General features: G+C 43.5%; 1 protein-coding gene across 3 annotated transcripts in view; it reads right to left on the reverse strand.

Moving 5' to 3' along the window:
* LNX2 (ligand of numb-protein X 2) overlaps positions 1-24576 on the reverse strand; it is a 186030-nt gene that overhangs the window by 28836 nt on the left and 132618 nt on the right. For all 3 annotated transcript variants that reach the window (XM_068266998.1, XM_068266996.1, XM_068266997.1), the window contains 3 exons: positions 19175-19374; positions 15919-16287; positions 3195-3332 (listed from right to left, as the gene is read on the reverse strand). In XM_068266998.1, the coding sequence (XP_068123099.1) occupies positions 3195-3332; positions 15919-16287; positions 19175-19374 (707 nt within the window). The remainder of the gene's footprint in view (positions 1-3194; positions 3333-15918; positions 16288-19174; positions 19375-24576) is intronic.

Below are 24576 nucleotides of genomic sequence, written 5' to 3' on the forward strand. Positions count from 1 at the left end.
ATACTTTTAAAGCGGAATATAACCCTGCATTTCAACTTTGCTCTAAAACATCATTTACAGTATTTTTTTTTTTACTAGACCAGCATTGGAAGGGTTACACAGTGCTTTAAAGTTCCCGGAGATTTCTGCAGACGCATCTGAAGCTGACATAGATACATTTTGTTTACATAAATGTATCTAAGTGTTGAATGTGACTCATCTCTCTGACTGAGAAGGAGCTGGAGAACAGCCAAAGAGTGTGTAACATTTATCAATAGATACATATAACTAAATAGAATGTAACAATCTGAACTTCTGCATATCTCTCCACAGAACTTTAAACCTCTGTGTTTAACCCTTCCAATGCTGGTCTAGTTAAAAAAAATGCTTTTTGCATATAATATGCTGTAAATAATGTTTTAGAGCAAAGTTGAAATGCAGGGTTATATTCCGCTTTAAGAACTTTTCTCCCAAATGAAAATACACTATAGATGACTTCTCGCCTATGCTCCAGTTCCTTACTGCAGGCAGTCAAAATCTGACAGGTTTTGGACTAGTTCATCTCCACGTGGGACATTCTTAGTTTCTCCTTAGTTCTTTACAAAAGCACTGCCTGGAAAATGTTGGCCAGCCTCCCTACTTATTTGCACACTATTTTCTGAACTGCAGTTTAGTCAGTGCTTTTGAAAATAAAGAAAATCCTGAGAATTCCCCATGAGGGCATAGACTGCACATCAGATTTTTAGTTCGTACTGTAAGCAACAGGAATATAGGAAAAGAAGTAGTTTTGGGGTGGCTACCTAATACTGGGGGCATTTCTAGCTAGCTATACTGGGGAAGGGAGGCACATCTGTTTTTTTTTTTATACAGGGCAGGGGGGCTACCTAATACTGAGGCACATCTGGCTTTTTATACTGGGGAGGGGGGTTACTTGATACTGGGGGCACGTCTGAATAGCTATATTGAGGAGGGGGCTTACACTCAAGTCAATCATTTTTTCCTAGTTTCTGAGGTAAAACCTGGGCTTATATTCGGGTCAGCTTATGATTGAGTATTTATATGGTATGTCACTATTAAGTTGACCATATGCCACAATTCAACACTATGCGGTATGTTCCCTAAACGGCTGTGTATTCACTAGAATGTTCTGCAATACATTCCATGCGATGCATTACACTCTACTCATCGTGCAGTAAGACTTTACACACGCTATTCTGCTTAGTACAGTTTAGTGACTATACCCCTATGTTTTGTAGAAATAATATGGTGGTTAAGTTATACACTGATATTCACCGTAAAAAAGGGAGGATATAATGGCTTTGAAGAACAAATATATAATGACTAGTAAAAAGGCCCGCCTGTTAAAAAACGGGCACTAGGTCACAGCCACTCCCCCCCCCCCCCCCCCCCCCGCAATGCGCGCACATACGCATCCCGCTTGCTCATCCCCCACCACTGTCTGAAGTATATGCACACACTGCTTGCTTGGCAGTTGGAGAAAGCTGTTATTTCCCACAATGCAATGAGAACCTCTGTGAACCACACACAGCAAACTGTCCGATCCGGCCCTGTGTCCTAACTGCCCTGACTGCGCACATGCTCAGAACAAAAAAGCCAGGGACACACAGACAGGGAAAGAGCACGATGCAGGGACAGTTAGGTTTTATTATAGAGGATATAATATAATGGCCCCATAATGACAATAGAAAGAGTGTTGCTGATTTTGGTTAAAGGTAGCACACAGATCTGTGCAGCAAAAATACATCAACTGCTCCAGTACAGGTGTTGGTAGATAATGCAGCATTAAGGAGTGTGCTGTATTTATCTATGGTAGTGAAGCAAGGCATATTGTTAATATTCTTTAGATTTATGTGCTTTTTAAAAAATATTCGGTTAACAATGTTTCTTTACAGACATAGTTTTTGTAGCATTGGGATGAGAGGCAGCAACAATTGCCGTGCGTATCGCTAGCATCTTTTCAGATATGCTGCCTTGCAGACAGTCACCCTACGCACTCACTGTAGGCGCAAAGCAAAGGCTGCACCTATCTACAGTGCGTATATTTAGAGGTTAGAGCCCCCTCCCACGTCTGCGTTCCTATCTGATTTTTTCTACACGTGTTTTGCGCAGATTCACAGCACATAAAGGCGTTGTGATTATAATGGTAATTGCAGTACCTCTTTTCCACTAAAGCGATTTCATTTTTCCCAGAAAGTAAATGCCACACATGCTGCATGTTTCCTGTTTATGATCAGATTCTACGAACCGCCAGAAAAAAAAAAGGCCAATCGGATGGGGAAAAAAGGCTTAGGTGTAGGATAGGAAAATCATTTTCAGAGGAATCAAGTTCTAAGGGGCTTCATAACTTTATTACAGAACTGAGTTATTTTTCTTACAATTGCTCTACTATAAACATGGCCAGATTTCAGGCAAGGCCGCAAGGGCCATGGCCTAGGGCACCAGGAAAGCAAGAGGCGGGCTGTGGGCAGCAGTAGCAGTTAGCCTGCTGAACATCCGTCCTGCTACACTGAGGGGATGAAGGGGCACTGATTGGCCAATTAAGGTGGTCTCTGAGCTGCCTTTCAGTCACCGAATGTGCTGCTTGCCAAGGAGCTAACAATCCCTGCCATCACGTCACTAACTGTCCTCAGAGGAGCTTATACTGTAATTCCTGCCATCACTTCACACTTATAGATTTGCAGCAGATTTGACCATCTGATAGATTTCTGTCAGATGCCTGTAAAATCGAATCTGACAGGAATCTATCTGATGTCTGCCACACACTATGAACAGATTTACAATAGATTTCAGAATGAAATCTATTGGAAATCGATCTAAATGCATTATTGGACTGTTAGATCCGATGTAACTCTATGGGCCATCAATCTGCTACTAGCAGCAGATCGACCTAGATTCTCCATCCAGTCAGATAGATCAATTCGATCGAAATCGGCCACAAATCAATTGATCGGCTAATTAGACAGAAACGGTTTCCAATCGATTGATCCTATTGATTTGATCCAAGGCTGAAATTGACCAGTGTATTGGCCTCTTAACTGTCCTCAGAGGAGCCTACAATCTAATCCCTTCCATGTTGGGTGGGAAGGATGCTGACAGCCCGGGGGTAGCTGGTGATAGTAAACCTTGGGCAGTGAAAAAGTACAAATCCGGCCCTGACTATGAATGACGTTAGAGGTACATAAGGCAGCACTTACCCTGTGGGCGGTGGGTCTGTGATGGTAAACTTGCTGTGTATGGTGGTGAGATTGTCCGTTGCCTGATTCCCGGGGTACGTTAGATGCTAGATGCTTCGCAGGACGAGACACTGTCAGATGGACTCTTTCCCCGCTACCCTTTGGGAGAGCAGAGAAAACACGATGATGCTATTTGGATCACATCCAAGCCAATGTCACACGTGTGCAGTTTTTCTGTAGGAAGAGTTCCAGCTTCCCGAAGACAGTTCCTCCTTTCAGCAGGCCACAATTTATTGCTTTATTCCCTTATATAAATCACAGGCAATTTGCACCACTTTGTCACACATCCCCCAATAAATCCCATCTACTTAGCAATTAAATGGTGCATAACTGTCTTATAATTAACCAAAGCTAATAGAGAGAACAGAACAAGCCACTAATAACGTGTAAAAATTAACATTTCGCATAAAGTCGTTTATTGAAGTAGATAAACTGAAAACACAGTATAATAGTGCAGAAGGACAAGACATATCAAAGGGGATTGGTTGTTGTTGGGGAGGCGCTCAATGAATTTATGTTCCGGGATGGACTGGCATACAGAAAGAAAGATTATAAAAAGAGGCATCTTACCTCCTATTATGACTCACACAAGTATAATGCAAAAAGGATTCTTTAATGTTCAAAAACATGTTTATACTGTTGACAATGCGTTTCAGGGGTCCTTGTCCGCTTCCTCAGGTCAATAAAACAGGTAAACCTTATCTATGGACTATGTGGAGCATGGGCCTCTATGGTGGCTGTAGGACTGCAACCCATCTTTGTGAGTATCCATTACCCACAATTCTGCATTTCTCCTCATCTAATGATACTACACCACCAAGCTCCTGGTTTCCCTTCATTCCAGAGGAACCAAAACCTCTCCCCACCTCCTTGGTTGAGAGGAATCTTTGGAACCTGATCTACAGACACATGGACGTCTCAGAGGTCAATATGGCTTTTTATACCATTTTGTTGACTGCTTCAGATGCTTTATCATTTTACTTTTCTTTTTTTACCACATAACTCTCTAATATGTATTTGAAAAGTTTTTTTCTCATACTAAACTTTGTTAGTTAATTTGTTATTTTTTTCATTAATGTAAAGGAGAGGGAGAGTGAATTCTTCTGAAAGTAAACATTCTGTGCTTTACTTGGATAAGAAAGGGGAGACTTTAAAGGATACCTGAGGTGACATGTGACATGATGAGATAGACATGTGTATGTACAGTGCCTAGCACACAAATAACTGTGCTGTGTTCCTTTTTTTTCTTTCCCTGCCTTAAAGAGTTAAACATCAGGTATGTAAGTGGCAGTTCTTGTCAGGACTGGGTCAGACTACAGTGTGACCCTCACTGATAAGAAATTACAACTATAAAACACTTTCCTAGCAGAATTTGGCTTCTGAGAGCAGAAAAGAGATAAAAAAGGTCAATAGTTCATAGATTTTAGCTCTGGCATACTTCATTGAATTTGTCATTGAGCAAAAACAATAAAACAGTTAAAACGTAAAAAGTTGATTTAAACATAAAATAAAACTGTGGAATATCTTAAAAAGTCATTTTTAGGAGAAGGAAGATAGATACAATCGTTTATTTCATTTGTTTATTTTTGCCTTGGGTGTCCTTTAAGCGAACCCGAACTCAGAACTTCCACTCTAATCTAAAAGATAAGCAACAGAGGCCTGGGACCCACTATAAAGTGCTATCACAAACAATCACTAGCGATTTGTGGTAGCGTTTTGCAAGCGATGGCAAAAATGCAAAATGCTGCATGTCCTGCGATAGCAATTTGCTTAATCGCAATTGCTACAGTGGAATCTGATCCATCCATTTACATTAGCAGAGCATTTAGGGAAATTGCAAGGGATCCCTAAATGCTAAAAAAAAATGGTCTATTGGGTTCCAGGCCTTAAAGAAAAATATTTATTTGTTACAAATCCTGCAATAAATTTGCAGTTTGTTTACTTCCTGCTTTCATGGAAGCAGCTATATTGTTAACATCCTGTGTCTACAAATGAGCTCTCTGCCGTGGCAGTCAGCTGACACAGCTGAGGGATCAAATTACAACTTGTGCTTAGGCAAAGATAAGGGGGAATTAGACAGGATGAACTCTCTAAATACATTCAGGGTGCATTTCTATATGTTTTTCTTCTAGTCTGTTCAGGTACACTTTAAAGAGGAACTCCAGTGAAAATAACATAATAAAAAATGCTTGATTTTTACAATAATTATGTATAAATGATTTAGTCAGTGTTTGGTTTGCCCATTGTAAAATCTTTCCTCTCCCTGATTTACTTTCTGACGTTTATCACATCTTTACTGCTTGCAGGTAATGTCAGCATAAGTAGCTGCTGCTTGCTTTTTGTTAGCAGTTGGAAACAGCTGTTGTTTCCCACAATGCAACAAGGCTCCCACAGTGTGATGTCAGTACCTCAGTGCTCTGAGGCGCTGACATCACACTGTGGGAGGGGTTTCACCACCATATCAGCCATACAGAGCCCCCTAATGATCCGTTTGAGAAAAGGGAAAGATTTCTCATGGGAAAGGGGGTATCAGCTACTGATTGAGATGAAGTTTAATTCTTGGTTACGGTTTCTCTTGAAGCCTTACTGATATGAACATACAGAAACAAGGGACTCCTTATCAATAATAGCAAACAGGTCCCCAGACTGGCTGTATGAACAGTAGTCCATGCTGCCCGTAGCCCCAGCGAAATGATTCCAGATATATCCAAATCTGCATTAGAGAGCTGGTATTGGGGAGCTGACAGAGGACGGTATCACAGACAGTTCTCTATTCAGACACTTAAATGAATGAGGCCTTATGTAACCCGCCTTCTCTAATCACAGAACTGTCAGTTTAACAATCATTCCATGTGAGCTGGGCTCCTCTTTTCAGGCAGAATGACAGCTTGCTCTGGCACACTCTCTCAGCGCTGGCATGCTTTTTAAAAAACAATTCACATCTACACTTAGCCAGATTTGATGATTTAATGTTCCATCTGTCATGAAGAATTATTTCTGTGTTTTTAATCTACTTTCTGGACCCATATTTTCGACTTTAAAGGGGAACACATGCCGCAAAATGTTCCTGCAACTTTCTACACATACTGTATTCAGTCACCCGCAAAGACTCAGCCCTCACGTTACTTGTGGCCATACACACCTAGAGTGCCACCCTATGGGGTTGATCCACAAAGCTTTTCTCAGGAATTATCTCACCTTACTTATTTTTCACCTCAAGGCTCGATTATCACTTGCGGACAGCGGCAGCGGACAGTGTAGATGGTCTGCTATGGTCCGGCTGGAGCCCGGGGCAAATGCGTTACCACCACAGGCTATATGATTAACGCATTCGCCTGCCCGGGATTATTGCAGACTGCACAGTGTGCTCACCCCAACAGATCTCTATTTTTTATTTGTGATAAGTAAAAAACTGAGAAACAATGTATTTTCTTAGCTCAAGTGGGAACAGAGGCTTGCTGTAAGGAGAGCTAATGCATGAGATAAGCAGATAAGGAGAGATAATTCTTGAGTTAAAGCAAACCTGAAATGAGGAAAGTCACTTCAGGATGTATACTCACCTAAGATGAGGGAAAGCTCTGTACTCCATAGAGCCTTCCCAGTCCACTCCCCATGCCCTCATTCCACTGCTGTCCCCCATTCAAAATTCCCACCTTCGGGACTCCTCAGCAAGCTTTGGAAGTACTCGAGCACTTTCAAAGACAGGCGCATCTGACTGTGCATCTGCAAGCCCGGACTCACGCGTGCGCAACACTGATCCATCCATCTTCAGACATACTCTGGGATGCGAGTACTTCCAAAGCCCGCACGAAGAGTCTGAAAGGGTTATTCGAATGAGTCGGGGACATCGGTGGAACGAGGGCACAGAGAGGACCAGGAAGTCTCTATGGAACAAAGCAGGTGGTTTCCGCGCACGTCGCTCACCACCTCACAGCAGCAATGTAATGCTGCGCGGGGCGCGTTAGGGTGATTCTGGGCTCCGGTGGCTGCCGGCCCCTGAATTACAACTCGGAGGGGGAAGAGTATTTAACGCTGCTGGGGAGTTTTGCTGCAGCAAAGAGAGCCGTCATTCAGCTCTCCCGGCGCCCAACCCACCGGCGATGCGTACATACGTACACCTGTGGAACCCAGAGCCCCCCCTCTTCTTCTTTTTTTATTTATTAGTTGCTTCAGGTTTACTTTTTTTTTCTTCAGGTCTACTTCAATCAGAAAAGGGGGTGTACGAAATTAAAGGTGTTAAAGTGAACCAGAGACGAAGCACCCTCATGTATTTTACCATGAAAATCAGTGGGAACATTAGAGAAAACACCTACCCTGCTCTCTGTTTCATTCTTCACTGCTCAGCCTGCTTGGTATCAGCCCTGATAAAATCCCAGACTGAGCATTCAACATTGCTCAGGAATCATTATAGCTGAGTCATTATAGCAGAGCCAGAAGGGGGCAAGGTTGGGCTTGAAAAGACACCAGAGAACACAGACTCAGCTATAATGATTCCTGAGCAAAGCCAGACTGAATGCTCAGTCGGGGATTTTATCAGGGCTGATAACAGGCAGGCTGAGCAGTGAGGGATGAAACAGAGAGCAGGGTAGGTGTTTTCTCTAATGTTCCCATTGATATCTATGGTAAAATACATGAGAGTGCTTCATCTCTGGTTCCCTTTAAGCAGAATTAAGTGAGTAAAATCTGATTGCACCATGAGTAGAGCAGAATGCCTTACATGTAATGCATTCTGCACTACTATTCGTGCAGTAAGACCTTACGCATGTAATTCTGCTTAACCTCCTTGCCGCTTTTCCCGACCTGAGCTCGGGGTAAAAAAAAAGAAGCTGTTAGCAGTGATCCCGAGCTCAGGGTAGGGAGTGCAGCGCTTTACCTGTAGTTGTGGAGTCCCGCGCGCGATCGCGCTGCGCAGCGGGACTCCAGCCTCTCTCCCCGGCAGTGTGGGGTCTTTCCCTGGCCGCCGGGATCCCTATGTCCCCGCTATTCTTCCGGGGACCCGGCGGCCAATCGGAGTAGCGGAGCAGCAGTGGCGGCGTGATGTCATCGGGGGCGGGGCTAATATTTAAAACTAACTTCTCTATATTAGAGAAATATAGAGAAGTTCGTTTATATGTATATTAGCGCCATCTCTGGTCAAAGAGAAAACTGCAGCGCAGGAGCCCAGGAAGGTAAATTTTTTATTCTGCTGCAGATCTCCCTGCCAGAATTATTTTTTTCAGGTTTTAGGGTCTGAAAGAGTGGAAAAAAATTGCACCTCTTTTAGACCCTAAAATCTGGAAAGAATCAGAATGGCAAGGAGGTTAAGGCAGTTTACTGCATACACTCCAAGAAGAGATAAACCATGAATTATGCTGGGTACATACGGTAAGATTTTCTGCACGGTTTTGCGACCCGATCGTTTTTTCAGCACGATTCTACACATGATTCTGCGCTCGATTCTCTTATCTTCATTCGTTTTTCTTATCTTTTTCCATTCACTGCTATGAGAAATCGAGCGAGGAAACGATCGGAGCAATATCGGACATGACGGATTTTATCTATTGGATCCATCTATCGCACGGAAAATCGTACTGCGTGTATTAGGCATTAAGTCAGTGAGGGAGAGATAAATCATGAGTTAAGTTAGATAAGGAGAGAAAAGATGTGATTTACCGGTAATAAGTAAGGGGGAATAATTCTCAAGATGGCCATACATCTCTTGACTTGGCAGCCGATCAGCCGTCAGATTTGATAATTATTATCGAAGACAAGGTGAAAATCTTTGCTGCCAAGAGCATGCCTGATGAAAGGTTTGACCAATTCTGGGCCAAAGTTGGTTGCATGTATCGAGCGGACATGCTGGGAAATCTCGGGCCAACTAGCGTGATGGAAGCCATGTTCCAACCAAATGTAGGATGGACCCCCTGGCACCCATACATGAATACTTTACCTGTGTCACGCCGTCCCTCCAGTGTCCACCACTGTGTCCGTGCTCTTCTTCCTCATTGGTGCCCCATGTGGTTGCCGGTGTATTGCACGTAAATCAACCCTATTATGGCAGAAGGTTTAATCCAACTCTGATCAGAGAGAGATGGATTCCTTCCACACACACAACATCAATTTTCAATAGATTTCAGAACAAAATCTATTGGGTATCAATCAGACTGCAGTGTTACACTGCTCTATACAGCGTAACGCTATTGGCTGTCGATCTAATGTTGCTCCTGCCCCACCCCCAATTGGTGGAGATTTCCCGACTGGTGTGATCGGTAATGTGGAAGATTTTCTGTTCAAATCAAAATTACAATCAATCTAATATTGGAAGATTGATGCGTGTAAGGCCTATTTTACTCAGTAAACCATGCAAGATAACAAAGTGTATGATGCAATTCCTCATAGAAAACAGGTTCCAATTCATTTTACTCAGCTTAGCTTGAAGATAATATGATCCCATATGAGTTACTAGAGTTTGTCCAGTCTGAATAAATTACATACCGGTGCATACAATATGTTAATTCAATTTATAAAGAACGTGTGGACGTATGTAATAAACTGCATTGAGCAGAAATACGTACGCAAAGTCTTACCACATGATGAGTATTAGGCTGTTATGTATTAAGCTGGAGACATACTTGAGAGCGTTTTTCATGTCATTTTTTTTTAAAAACACTTCCATTGACATGCATTAAAATCTCAGACAATTTTTTTAAAATTGCGAACGCGGCAATTTTGCTGCAATTTTGCTGCAATTTTACCGAGATTTTAATGCAAGTCAATAAAGCGTTTTTTTTGTTTTTGTTTTTAAACTAAATGACCCGAAAAAATCTCTCTGGTGTGACAGGACACTTACATTATCCTCTACTCATCATGTGGTAAGACTTTATGCACATAGTTATGCTTATACTCTGTGCGAAACCTTGGGGTGATCCTGGATGGAAATCTAAAACTCAGACAGCAGGTATCAGCTGTCATCAAGTCTTCTTGCTTCCATCAAAGAAATATAGCGACAATCAAACACCTTATTCCAAATGAAGACCTACCTGCCCTGGTTCATGCATTTGTATCCTCCCGCCTAGACTACTGCAACGCCCTGTTCATCGGATCTACAGATAAGGTTCTGCGCCCCTTACAGCTAGTACAGAATGCTGCAGCCAGACTCCTAGCCAATGCCCCCCGCAGCTCACACATCACCCCAGTACTGCAAACTCTTCACTGGTTGCCAGTAAAATGGAGAATCAATTTTAAGATCTGCCTGCTGACATTCAAGGCTCTACATCACATGGGACCAAAATACATAGAGGATCTATTGGAACTTTATGCCCCTCCAAGCACTCTCCACTCTGCCAACAAGATGAAGCTGGTTATACCCAGGATACACTTAACATTTAGTGCTCTGGCCTTTTCCTATGCAGCCCCTACTCTATGGAACTCGATAGAAGCAGTTGCACACCCATACGCAAAATGGTGTGTAAAGTAAATAATATAAGGCAATTAACTAACAAGAAAAAGACCGTACATAAACTGCACCACCAATAATGATCAAAAAAGTACAAATTTTATTGAACAATGAAAAACATAAAACCACTTAAAAAGAGGTCTAAAGGACCGCTACACAACACCCATTATACAGACACATGATAATGCCATGATAAACAATGCTTCATCACAATGTCAATATAACTGCCTGAAATGACAATGTACTCTAGACTGAGGTTCAATAAGAACCCCAATCAAAGTATGGGGACCCGGGTCATGTACTGAAGACAAAGCCAATCTAGTGCAAGTGCTCAATTGTAGAAATATAAATCAGTGATCCAAAGTGCAAATAGACATAAGCTCATAGACATGTAAGTCCAAAAAGTATGACTATAGATTACAGAATAGTAATGATGATAGGCAAGCAAACAGTGGAACAATATACAACTACCTAGCTCCTGATGAAGTGACCGTATAGGTCACGCCACACATGGATCCTTCTCATGCTTCCCACAGCCTGCATCTTTCACTACATAGCTGGTCATCTCTATGGAGTCCCTGAGTCGGTACAGTATGTCTAACCACTTGGTTACATAGTTATTTTGGTTGAAAAAAGACATACGTCCATCGAGTTCAACCAGTACAAAGTACAACACCAGCCCGTCCCCCACATACCCCTGTTGATCCAGAGGGAGGCAAAAAAAACCCACAAGGCATGGTCCAATTAGCCCCAAAAGGGAAAAAATCCTTCCTGACTCCAGATGGCAATCAGATAAAATCCCTGGATCAACATCATTAGGCATTACCTAGTAATTGTAGCCATGGATGTCTTTCAACGCAAGGAAAGCATCTAAGCCCCCTTTAAATGCAGGTATAGAGTTTGCCATAACGACTTCCTGTGGCAATGCATTCCACATCTTAATCACTTTTACTGTAAAGAACCCTTTCCTAAATAAATGGCTAAAACGTTTTTCCTCCATGCGCAGATCATGTCCTCTAGTCCTTTGAGAAGGCCTAGGGACAAAAAGCTCATCCGCCAAGCTATTATATTGCCCTCTGATGTATTTATACATGTTAATTAGATCTCCTCTAAGGCGTCTTTTCTCTAGACTAAATAAACCCAGTTTATCTAACCTTTCTTGGTAAGCGAGACCTTCCATCCCACGTATCAATTTTGTAGCTCGTCTCTTCACCTGCTCTAAAACTGCAATATCTTTTTTGTAATGTGGTGCCCAGAACTGAATTCCATATTCCAGATGTGGCCTTACTAGAGAGTTAAACAGGGGCAATATTATGCTAGCATCTCGAGTTTTTATTTCCCTTTTAATGCATCCCAAAATTTTGTTCGCTTTAGCTGCAGCGGCTTGGCATTGAGTACGATTATTTAACTTGTTGTCGATGAGTACTCCTAAGTCCTTCTCCAAGTTTGATGTCCCCAACTGTATCCCATTTATTTTGTATGGTGCTAGACCATTGGTACGACCAAAATGCATGACTTTACATTTGTCAACATTGAACTTCATCTGCCATGTATGTGCCCATATAGTCATCCTATCCAGATCCTGTTGCAATATGACACTATCTTCCTGAGAGTTGATGATTCTGCACAATTTTGTATCATATGCAAAAATAGCAACATTGCTCACTACTGCATCTACTAGGTCATTAATAAATAAATTGAAGAGCACTGGACCCAGTACAGACCCCTGTGGGACCCCACTGCTAACAGTCTCCCATTTTGAGTACGACCCATTGACCACAACTCTTTGTTTTCTGTTCATTAGCCAGTTCCCTATCCATGCACACAAACTCTTCCCCAGTCCTTGCATCCTCAACTTTTGCACCAGACTTCTGTGGGGAACAGTGTCGAAGGCCTTTGCAAAGTCCAAGTATATCACATCTACAGCATTCCCAATATCCATATTAGCATTCACTACCTCATAAAAGCTGAGCATGTTAGTCAAACAGGACCTGTCTTTAGTAAACCCATGTTGATGCTGAGAAATAAGATTATTTTCTACTATGAAGTCATGTATAGTATCTCTTAGTAACCCCTCAAATAGTTTGCATGCAACTGATGTTAAGCTTACAGGTCTATAATTTCCTGGATCAGATTTTTTGCCCTTCTTAAAGAGGATCTGTAACATGAAAAGATCCCCTGGGGGGTACTCACCTCGGGTGGGGGAAGCCTCCGGATCCTAATGAGGCTTCCCACGCCGTCCTCCATCCGTCAGGGGTCTCGCTGCAGCCCTCCGTGGAGTCCGTGCAGCGGTGACGTCAATATTTACCTTCCTGGCTCCTGCGCAGGCGCTCTGACGGCTGTCGGCTCCGAACTACACGGAAATACCCGATCGCCGTCGGATCTGCTCTACTGCGCAGGCGCAAGTTTCCTGCGCCTGCGCAGTAGAGCGGACCCGAATGAGATCGGGTATTTCCGTGTAGTTCGGAACGGAAAGCCGCCACAGCGCCCCCGCTGGAGCCAGCAAAGGTAAATATTGAACTGACAGTCGGCACAGTCGCCGGCTGTTCGGAGGGCTGCGGCGAGACCCCCGTGGGACAGAGGACGGCGTGGGAAGCCTCATTAGGATCCGGAGGCTTCCCCCACCCGAGGTGAGTACCCCCCAGGGGATCTTTTTAATGTTACAGAGTCTCTTTAAATAATGGGAAAACGTGGGCTGTACGCCAATCCACTGGGACTCTGCCAGTTGCAAGAGAGTCACAAAAGATAAGATAAAGGGGCTTAGCTATAACTGAACTTAATTCCCTTAGGACCCGAGGATGCATGCCATCCGGGCCAGGTGCCTTGTCTATTTTTAATTTATTTAGTCTTGCCTTTACTTCTTCCTGCGTTAAGTATTTAATATTACAGTTAGAAGATTGAGACTCTTCTGCCTCTGTAATTTGCAACAGTGCTGTTTCCTTTGTGAAGACAGAAGCAAAGAAAGCATTTATTAACTCTGCCTTACCTTGGTCATCCACCATTGAGTTCCCACCCTCATCCTTTAGGAGTCCTATACAGTCAACCTTTCTTTTTTAAGAGTTGATGTACTTGTAAAACTTTTTTGGGTTAGATTCGATATCCCTAGCGATTTGATTTTTTAGCTTCGATCTTTGCCAGCCTAATTTCTTTTTTACAATTTTTATTGCACTCCTTATAATTGCTTAGTGCAGCCTCGGTCCCCTCCTGTTTTAGGACCTTGTAGGCATTCCTTTTCCTCTTCATTTTATCCCTAACCTTTCTATTCATCCATAGAGGCCTTTTTTTATTCCTAGACATTTTGTTTCCATATGGGATATACAGACTACAATATTGATTGAGAATAAGTTTAAAAGCTTGCCATTTCCCTTCAGTGTCCTCCCCTTGTAGTACATTAACCCAGTTCACCAAACTTAGTGCCTGCCTAATTTGATTGAACTTGGTAGTTGTATATTGTTCCACTGTTTGCTTGCCTATCATCATTACTATTCTGTAATCTATAGTCATACTTTTTGGACTTACATGTCTATGAGCTTATGTCTATTTGCACTTTGGATCACTGATTTATATTTCTACAATTGAGCACTTGCACTAGATTGGCTTTGTCTTCAGTACATGACACCCGGGTCCCCATACTTTGATTGGGGTTCTTATTGAACCTCAGTCTAGAGTACATTGTCATTTCAGGCAGTTATATTGACATTGTGATGAAGCATTGTTTATCATGGCATTATCATGTGTCTGTATAATGGGTGTTGTGTAGCGGTCCTTTAGACCTCTTTTTAAGTGGTTTTATGTTTTTCATTGTTCAATAAAAATTTGTACTTTTTTGATCATTATTGGTGGAGCAGTTTATGTACGGTCTTTTTCTTGTTAGTTAATTACTCTATGGAACTCAGTTCCACAATCAGTACGAGAGGTTCCTTCTCTGGACAGCTTTAAAAAAAGGCTAAAAACTGACCTCTTTTCCCGAGCCTTTGAGACTGCATAATGCAGGGTCACAGCGCTTTGAGTCCCCAGGGAGAAAAGCGCTATATAAATATTATTGTTATTGTTGTTGTTATTGTTAATGTAGTTTACTGCATACATCCCATATAAACATATAAAGAACTGTGCTTGATCTAGGGTTGAAACATTCCAATGTTACTCTGATCCCTATAATTTAAAGGATACCTGACCCAAGGTCCACATACTTCTGTGCATTGGCCGTTCGTCTCCCCTTGATCCACCTTGACCTTGAAGAGGCGGGCTTACTGCAATGTTCCTTCCTATCACCCCCGATACCACCCATTCCCTCCTTTTGAGCAGAGTAAATTAGGCGGGGAAGAGGAGCCAATAGGAGGCTGATAGGAGGAAACACTACAGCGAGACTGCCTCTTCCTGTATGAAAATTTCATTTTTGCAAAAAAAAAAAAAATTTTGAATGATAGGCGATGGAGGCTGGGGGAACAAGAAGAGGAATGGACAACACACAGTGGAATATGGATCCAGCATAAACTCACATCTGTGCTTACATTAGGTAGCTTTGCCTGGGGTCACGTGTGCTTTAAAGCAATCCTAAAAATGACTTTTTTTTAATAAGCTAAAAAAGGTTAATCCTTTCACAGAGAAACAGAAAAAAGAAAGACAGCCTAGTTATATGCAGGAATGGCACTGTACATACACGCTCAAAAGTCTGGGGATTACTGGTCCTAATGTCAGGGAAGCACCTCCTGTTATCCTATTAGCGACATATGCGTTACTGGCGTAGTGTGCGCATTGCTATGGTAACGGTAACCGGAGTGGCACTAATACATTAATGGGCGGCAGAGTCGGGACAAGGTCCTCCAGCACCCAAGGCTGAGACATCAAAGTGCGCCCCTCCATCCCTCCCACTCCAGCAGTCACACACTGATTGCTATTAGACTAAGAGGCACCCCAGGGCTCCCAACCCCCCCCCCCCCCCCCCTAACACCTTAATCTCTAGTTATCTGGCTTGCAGTCACTGCCATGTATCCCCTTTTCTTATTTCTCTCTGCCTCAAACACAATAGGAGAATGATATCTGAGCAAGTTGTGCGCCCCTTCCTACACTGCGCCCTGAGGCTGGAGCCTCTCTTGCCTCTGCTTCGGCCCGGCCCTGATGGGCAAGGCTCACCTGCCCTTTCATGAATCAGGCCCCATGTCACATGTCAGTTCAGGCACCCTTTCAAGCAAATTAGTCAAGTTTTCTTTTAACAGCCCCAGGTTCCTGCAGTGTAATGCCTGTAAATACCTGGATAATCTGAGCAGCTAGTTCGGGGGTGCCGTGTTTCAGGTCCAGCCCATTGATTGCCAGGACACGGTCATTGCTGTGGAGTCTGCCATCCTGTGCAGCAAGTCCTCCTTCCAGGAGATCCAGGATGAAGACTCCAGACTCATCCGTCCTGCGGACCAATTTGATTCCGAGCTGCTCGTTGGTTCCTCTTTTATTCAGAGTGACGTGGAAGCTCTCCTCCCTTTGTGAGCTGCTGTCCGCGTGGGCCACAGGTCTGCTGCCAAAGCGCCTCTCACGCAGCACAGTGAGGTGGAGCACAGTGCACGGCTGAGACAAGACCACCCTGGCATAGTTGTGCGACACATTGCTGATATCAAAATTATTCACCTGCAAAAGGGATCAACAAAACAATACTGAGAACAGAGTGCTAACTGCTCAAGTGAGACCCCCCTCGAATTAAATTGTGATGAGTGCAGTAAGTGATGTACATAGACTGTAAACCGCAGAGTGTTCTTTCTGTGTTAGCCACTCACAAAAGCAGGAAAACATAGAATTAAAGGGCCACTACTTCGAAAAATTGTAAAACTTAAAATACATGTAAACACATACAAATAAGACATATGTTTGTTCTAGAGTAATGTGAGCCATAAATTGCTTTTCTCCTATGTTGCTGTTACTTACAGTAGTTAGTAGAAATCTGACAGAACTGACATGTTTTTGACTAGACTATCTCTTCATGGGGGATTCTCCGTATTTCATTTATTCTTTACAAAAACACTCTCTGGAATGGATCTATGCAAAAATGCAGTCCGCCAACCCTGCACACTATTGTGAATGTTGGACTGAGCAACTTCAGTTAACTAAGTATCTTTTAAAAATAAAGAAAACCCAGAAAAACATGTCACATTTCTACTACCTGCTGTAAGTGACAGCGACGTAGGAGAAAAGTAATTTATGGCTCATTTTACTCTGGGTTAAGGCTGCTTACACACAGGGACGTTACAGGCGCACGTTGGTGCGCCTGTAACGCTCCCCCAACGCACAGCAATGTAACACAAGTGGGCTGTACACACAGCCCACGTTGCGTTACATGTAACGCTGCACGTTATCCGGAAAGTGCAGCATGCTACGGCGTTAGAGCGGCTATAGCCGCGTTAGACTGTTTGCACATGCTCAGTGGGGGGCAGAGAGGAGGCGGAGCGAGCCAGCTACAGTAGCCGCGCACATGGCTACTTAATATTCACTGCACTGGCGGGCGCTGATTGGCCGGCGGGACCACGTGATGCGGAGTGTCTCGCTCCGCATCCGGTGGTCCCGCCGGCCAATCAGCGCCACTCTGGGAGACCTTATAGGGATAAAGCCGCCTAACGCAGCTCACTCTACCGTCCTTTCTTGCAGCACCATACGTTGTGTTAGGTGCACGTTATGCGACCTTAACGTGGCACCTAACGCAACGTCTTAGTGTGTAAGTAGCCTTAATGTACTTCTTATTTATGTGTTTTTGTGTATTTTAAATTTTATAATTTTTTGTGATACTGGTCCTTTAAATTACACCTTTGATTGGTAGTGATGGCCATATCTAGGAGAACTCATGGAGAAGCATGTGATTTGTTTGATCAGCCGGTAGATTAGCAAAGCTCTGATTTCCTGCGATCACATCCTGCTTTAGCTCATGATCATGACTAGCAAATCAGAGACTTACATATCCATCACCTGACCAAACTGATCACATGCTTGTCCATTAGATGATCTAGACAGGACCATCACTATCGATTGGCTAAGTGAGTACTGTATATCCCTGCACATAAGCCACCCAGGTAAACACCTCTCCCCCCCCCCTTTCATCCGACACACACATTTTTGGCCTAAAAAAATAAGCGGATGATTAGCCAAATCCACCATGTGAAACCCTATCCCCCATAAAGAGTGCATGTTGGAGCATGCTATTGGAAGCATATATACCCATCTTCGCTGCAGCTCAGATCCAGATTATTATTATTATTTATATAGCGCCAACATATTCCGCATCGCTTTACAAAGCACAATAAGACGACAAGGGGAACATAGATACAACTAACAAATGTACAGCAGAGTTCCAAGCAGCACAAATATTGTTACAAAAACAGTAAACATTAGGAGGATGACCGTGCCCTTGCGAGCTTACAATCTAATGGGTAGTGGGGGACACGCTAGGTAAGGGGGTGGAGTATGGATGAGGCAGTAGCCCTTTGCCTCCTGATTACATTGTGACAGATCCAGATCATCCACAAGGCAAACCTAGGCAGTTACGTAGGGCCTGGAGAGAGAGCCAAGTGATCATTAGCTGTGGACAACAACTGCTATCTTGTCTAGGGCCCTATTTCATCTAATTCCTTTTTCAGGGTCAGGTAAATTTTAAGCTCTAGCTCTTTGGTTCACATAGGCTTCTGCTGAGCTACTGCTCAGCGTCTCGTTTAAACACTGTGTTTTTTTTTTTCAAGAATAGCAGCGTTTAACAGCTTAGATTTAATGGCTTTTGAAGGCTTTTAATGACTTTCAGGAGAGTGTTGCGTTTTCTGGGCTTTTGGTGGCTATTCTAGGAAGTATAGGGAAAGGCTGGGCTTTTATGGGCTTTCTTTGGCTTTGAGTGGCATTCAGTGGCTTTTGCTGGCTTTCAAACGCCTTCTAGAAGCTGCATGTTGCTTTTGAGACGAGACAAGACGGCAGGATCAACTCCCAGGCTTTCATGAAAGCCTGCAAAAGCTTGTACTAAACGCTCCCAATTCACTTGCATGTGACAGCGGTAGATCCCTAAACTGTAAAACACTATGTTTAATGCCAGCAAAACGTCCGTGTGAACCTTGTTGCCAATATCAAATTGGTGAAAAGAGTTATCCAATTTTTTTTCCTCTTTTAACAAACAGGTGTGTTCAATCTGCACAATACTGGCAATACATAATGGTTTACTGAGAAATGGTGAATACGCACATGAAAAGGCGATCCTTGGATTTGATCACCACTCTCAAAAAAAAAAAAAAAAAAATGCACAGAAAAAGCGATTTTTTTTTCTTTCAACCAAAAAAATACAGCTCATTCCTTTTTTTGTTTGCTCATCTATAAATAGGCCGGTCGCTTGCATCAGTTACTGCTGTTGCTGTGATGAAAATGACTCCCGACTGGTTTCGAAAGATTCCAGCAGGCTGGATATTGCTTTCTGACTTACAACATAAAGGCCATTGTATTCTGTATTGTATCAGCTAAAGGATGATTAAACGATGATATTCCAGCAGCTTACTTGAAGGATTTGGTCACCAGCCAGCAGCCTCCCATCCCGGGCGATAATGCCGTCCCGATAGATTTCCTGGATGACAATGTTTATTAAAGGGGTCTCGTTGCCCCCGACGATGCTGATCCCCAGCTCGATGTAAGGGTTGGAGCGTTGAATCTCTATGGTGGTGATCTCACCCTCCGGCAGGCTCGCTGGTGGGGGCATCGCTGTCAAGTGCAAGGAGAGGAAAGAAAGAAGGCAAAGCAATGTCAATGGTATGTTTATGGCTCAGTGCCTGCCTGGATCAATACAATGAACGATCAATACTACACATTGCTACTCTGGTGCTTTATTTGTGAAAAACAATTACAAAGGCATCTCTACACTGCATATTTTTATTGGACAGGTCATTCTATACCAAACTCCAAAGACTGCATTATTAATACTATTATTATTAGTAGGTGTATGGTAATTATACAAGTAGATGGTCATGTGACACAGCAAGGCCAAAGTGCAGATCTTAGGTCATCGATCCGTTTAGTTACCTCCTCCCCCTCAATTGCTTTTTATTACAAAATAATACATTTATATGGAGTTGGCAAGGAGGACCTGACATTTCATCAATATAAATATTCAAACAGTCGAACTTGAAAACAATAATAAATATAAATATTTTTATATATGTTTTGTGTGTTTTACTGTGTAATTAGAGCTTATATTGGTTGAATAATTCAGAACTATATTTAACCATTTAAGGACCAGGGGATTTGGCGCTTATCTGTGCTGCGTGGGCTCTCCAGCCCACAGCACAGATCAGGAATCAGCCAGGGCGATCAGATTTCCCCCCTTTTTACCCCACTAGGGGGATGTCCTGCTGGGGGGGGGGGGGGGGTCTGATCGACTGCCGGCTACTTGTGCCTTGCGGGCGGGGGGCTCTTCAAAGCCCCCCTCCGCAGCGATTCCCAGCCTCCCCGTCCTTCCCTCCTTTTCCCGCAGGCTAAAGGCGGCACAGGACGGATATAAGTCCTGCGCCGCCTCTAATAGGCTTCAGCCTATCAGAATGCGGCAATCCCCGGCCAATCGCCGATCTCTTTTACGGCGCTGCTGCGCAGCAGCGCCGTTTGATGTAAACAGCGGGGATTTCTTCCCCGCGTGTTTACATTTAGCCTGCGAGCCGCGATCGGAGGCTCGCAGGCAGTTCACGGAGACACCCTCCGTGAACTGACATGGAAAGGCCACTCGAACGAGCGGCCGTTTCCATGTAAAACCACTTAACACCTAGGTCCGCCGATCGGCTGACCGTGGTCGTTAAGTGGTTAAAGAGGCACTGTAGTGATATAAAGTAGAATATGGTAAATCATTCAGTTTACCCACTTTTACAGTCATGTTCCTGGTTTCAGCACCAGAAACACTTCCTAAAGCTATATATTGCTGTATATTGGTATGTAACTCTGCCCTCCCAGTGATGCTTAGCCTGGGCTGAATAGCTGGGCAGAATTTTCCCCAAGAGCATTCTGGGAGACAGGTATATTTTCTATTGGCCTTAGAACTCTCAGTAAACAAACATTCATATCAGTTCATATTCAACTAATAATATAGAAACAGAAGGCTTTACACTTTGATGGAATGAAGATAGTGGTGTAACAAAAGACCCTGCAAGGGATGCAGCCGCAGGGGAGGCCCAGAAGCCACAGAGGGCCCTGTCCTGCGAGACTGACAACTAAGTGCATGGAGAGATAAAACTTTCTGCTCTCTGCACAATTGTTCTAATGACTGCATCTGCTCAGCCTCTGATAAGGAATCATACAGAGTTTTGCAGACAAAGATTTGTAGACAGTCCCTATTCAGTGTTCAGCAGGCTCTTCTGTACAGCGCCCTGCCCCAACCTCTCTACCCCACCCCAAGTGCTGTGTACTGTAGTTGTGCTAGAAAGGGCTGCAGAGCCTGTTCTGCTCCATAAGAGATGGACAGAGTGAGTGTAATAAACTAAGGCTGGGAGCACACTCACTCTGTCGGTTTTCTCTATGTGTTTCTGCACACTATGTAGGGCTGTGAAAACATGCACGTTTTATCACAGAACCTAATGTAACTGATAGAGAAAATGCATGCAGTTCTTTACTGCTGTCAGTTTTTATCTGCATGGGGAAAACACATTCAAGTGTGCAGTAGCCAATTGAATAACATTGGTTCTCAGTTTACGTGTGCAGAAAGCGAGAGTGCGAGGATCCAAACTTTTGAAGGGGACCCAGTGAATTTTAGTTATGCCGCTGGCTGAGGAATACACAGTTTTAACACCCAGTTTTACAGACTTTTACAGAGCACTCATTGTCTTGCATGGCACATGGGAAAGATGGCACCATTTCTGAATTAGAGTCTGGTTATTATATGATGTATAGGAGTAGCTGGTGCTCAGAGTAAGAATAAAACGCAAAGATAGGAGTATTTTAGATTCCTAAATGCAGAAGTACATCACAAGATCATTTTAAAGAAAAGTGATACCTTTCTGGGATAACAGGGAGTTTCTGTTTTCTGATATTTGCAGTGGTAAAGTGGTATTCATGCTCAGTGGATTTCTTCATCTGAGAATCTCTGGTTGATGGTTCTGAAACCTGTCCTCAGGCCCAACAACCGAGAAACTGACAGAGAAAATAAATCCAACTCTTTTTTTTCTTGCATTATTTTACTGAGAATATTGATCCAGTCACTTTACTCTATTTCCCCGAAGGGACTCACAATCCAATTTCCTTTTCATATTGTGGAATATGTGTGGAAGCCTTTAAAGCGAACCTGAACTAAAGATAAACTTGTGAGGTAAATATACAGTATGTATGTGTTGTATTAATCCAGACTAGACAGGCAAAGGGGCTCTGGAAATTTGGGCGCACCATGCATCGCCATAGGCTGTAATGCGAATTAGGGCTATAGCGCCGCTCATACAGGGATTGGGGCGCGGTCAAAAGACAGAGCCCTAATTTCTACAAAACAGTGTAATTCGGCCGCCAGCAGCAGCTGGCAGCCGAATTATGTTTTTCCTAGAGTCCATGGCGGCCTGGAGGGGGAATAGTAATTAACGCCGCCAGGACTTGCAGAAGCAGGGTGAACAGTTTTTCAGCTTTACCCTGTGCCCAAATTTCCCGGTGCCTTAATTACATTTAAAGAGACACTGAAGCGAAAAAAAATATATGATATAGTGAATTGGTTGCGTACTATGAATAATTACTAGAAGATTAGCAGCAAAGAATATATCCTCATATTTTTATTTTCAGGTATATAGTGTTTTTTCTAACATTGCATCATTCTCTAATATGTGCAGATTACACAACACTCAGCATTCAAAATGATTCTTTCAGAGCAGTCTGTGAACTAATGACCTCTCCTCTGGCAGAGAAAAAGTAATTAGTTCACTTACAGTTGAGATAATAAAAGTCAGATAACAGCCCTCTCCACGACTTTGAAAGTCGTAGAGATTTATGGCTTTTTTGCATAGAGATAACAACTAGAGTTTCTTAACTCTTCCTGTACTGGAAACAATTAGACTGATATATCTGATCTTAATGTTTTATTTCTTAGCTGTACTACACATACAAATCATAATATCATCATTTTTTTTTCGCTTCAGTGTCTCTTTAAAAGCAATTCAGAGGCTTCCCCCATACTGAGGTAAGTATATAACTTTAAAAGAAAAAAAAAGTTCCAAGCACAGGCATAACTATAAGGGAAAAGATCCTGTGGTCACAGGAGTACCCAGAGTAATTACTACTAAGGGTGTGAAGATCAGGATGGCCACACTTGTGTTATGACCCTTGTAAGATGGGCCCCAAGGCTGTTAGGGTCACAAAAGGAAGACAAGGAAAGGGGTGTGAGCATTGGGAGGGCCCATCAAAGGTTTGATGTGGGCCCTGTGGTTTGTAGTTTCGCCCCTGGTTACAGGTACCCTTTATCATACCTGCCAATGTTTTGAGATAAGAAAGAGGGACATTTAGGCCACACCCCTGCCATGCCCCCAATCACACCCCAGACACACCCCTTGTAATGCAAACCATAAAGATATAATTGAAAAATATGCAGTTGTATAATTCAAACCACACTGATTCTTTCTATCCTGGTTCATTTTCCTTTATAATAACATTTGAAAACAAGAAATATACCGATGTAAAGAATATAAATAACATTTAGAGTATATTAAAGACATTTTTTTCAGTGGAAAAGTACATATATTTACATAGATCTGTGCATGAGACCTGAAAGAGGGACAAATGAGGAAGAAAGAGGGACAGAGGGACAGGGTCCCCAAAGAGGGACTGTCCCTCCAAAAGAGTTGGGAGCTATGCCTTTATTCTCTCCAAAGCTAAAAAAGATAGAACAGTTTCTGCAGAGCCGGATTAAGGCTAAATGGGGCCCTAAGCAAAGTAACTGATTTGGGCCCCCCCCCATCATGTCGTAATAGAATCAGAAGATGCAGCTGCACAGCAACATGCCGCACACACCGGGCAGCCGAGCTACTGGTTGCTATGGGCAACAGCACGCTTTCCTCTGTGGGTGCACAATGCAGGGAATAGCAGCGGCAAAATGCAGAGTGAGAGATGAATGGCTGGGACATTTGCACTCAGGGGCTGGGGCACCCCTGTGAAGAGGGCGCCAGATATCACAGCAGCAGCACTTTCCCCCTGCATCTCCAGCCTGGCAATAGCAGAAAGCTCTGGACATTGCCAAACCGGAAGCTGTTCCCCAGACAGAATGACATAACCACCCCCACCACCGAACAACCGATTTCCTCCCAAACTAGACAGCCACCATGCAGCCTCCATCCCAGTGAATACAATAGTCCAGCAGAGAAGGCAGCCGCAGTGGGGGAGAATGACAGCACCAGATGAATCACATTTACCTATTGCGATCCAAGCAATAGAGGTCTCATCATCCGGAGCCCATCTGTCTCCTCTAGAGTGCTGCCGCTCTGTTACTACTACTATTACTACTTCCTACTTCATGTCTGATCTGAGAATCAGGAAGTTCAGAGCGAGCGGCTGCACTGTAGAAGAGACAGATGGGTTTCAGATGACGGGATCTCTATTGCTTGGATCATGGATAGGTGAGTGAGCGTTTGCCATCTGCTGCTATCATTCTTGCTGCAGCTGTGGTTCTCTGTGGGAAGGGAGGGAGGGGTAGGCAGCGGCAGAGAGCACAGTAGCAGGAGGGGGGCCTAGGAGGAAGCCTGGCTCTGAAGACAATCAGCAGCGCACGGCATCATTTGACAAGACAAGACAAATAACATTTATATCGCGCTTTTCTCCTGGTGGACTCAAAGCGCCAGAGCTGCAGCCACTAGGACGCGCCCTATAGGCAGTAGCAGTGTTAGAGAGACTTGCCTACGGTCTCCTACTGAATAGGTGCTGGCTTACTGAACAGGCAGAGCTGAGATTCGAACCCTG

Source organism: Hyperolius riggenbachi, chromosome 2 (assembly GCF_040937935.1).
Source record: "Hyperolius riggenbachi isolate aHypRig1 chromosome 2, aHypRig1.pri, whole genome shotgun sequence".
Taxonomy (NCBI): domain Eukaryota; kingdom Metazoa; phylum Chordata; class Amphibia; order Anura; family Hyperoliidae; genus Hyperolius; species Hyperolius riggenbachi.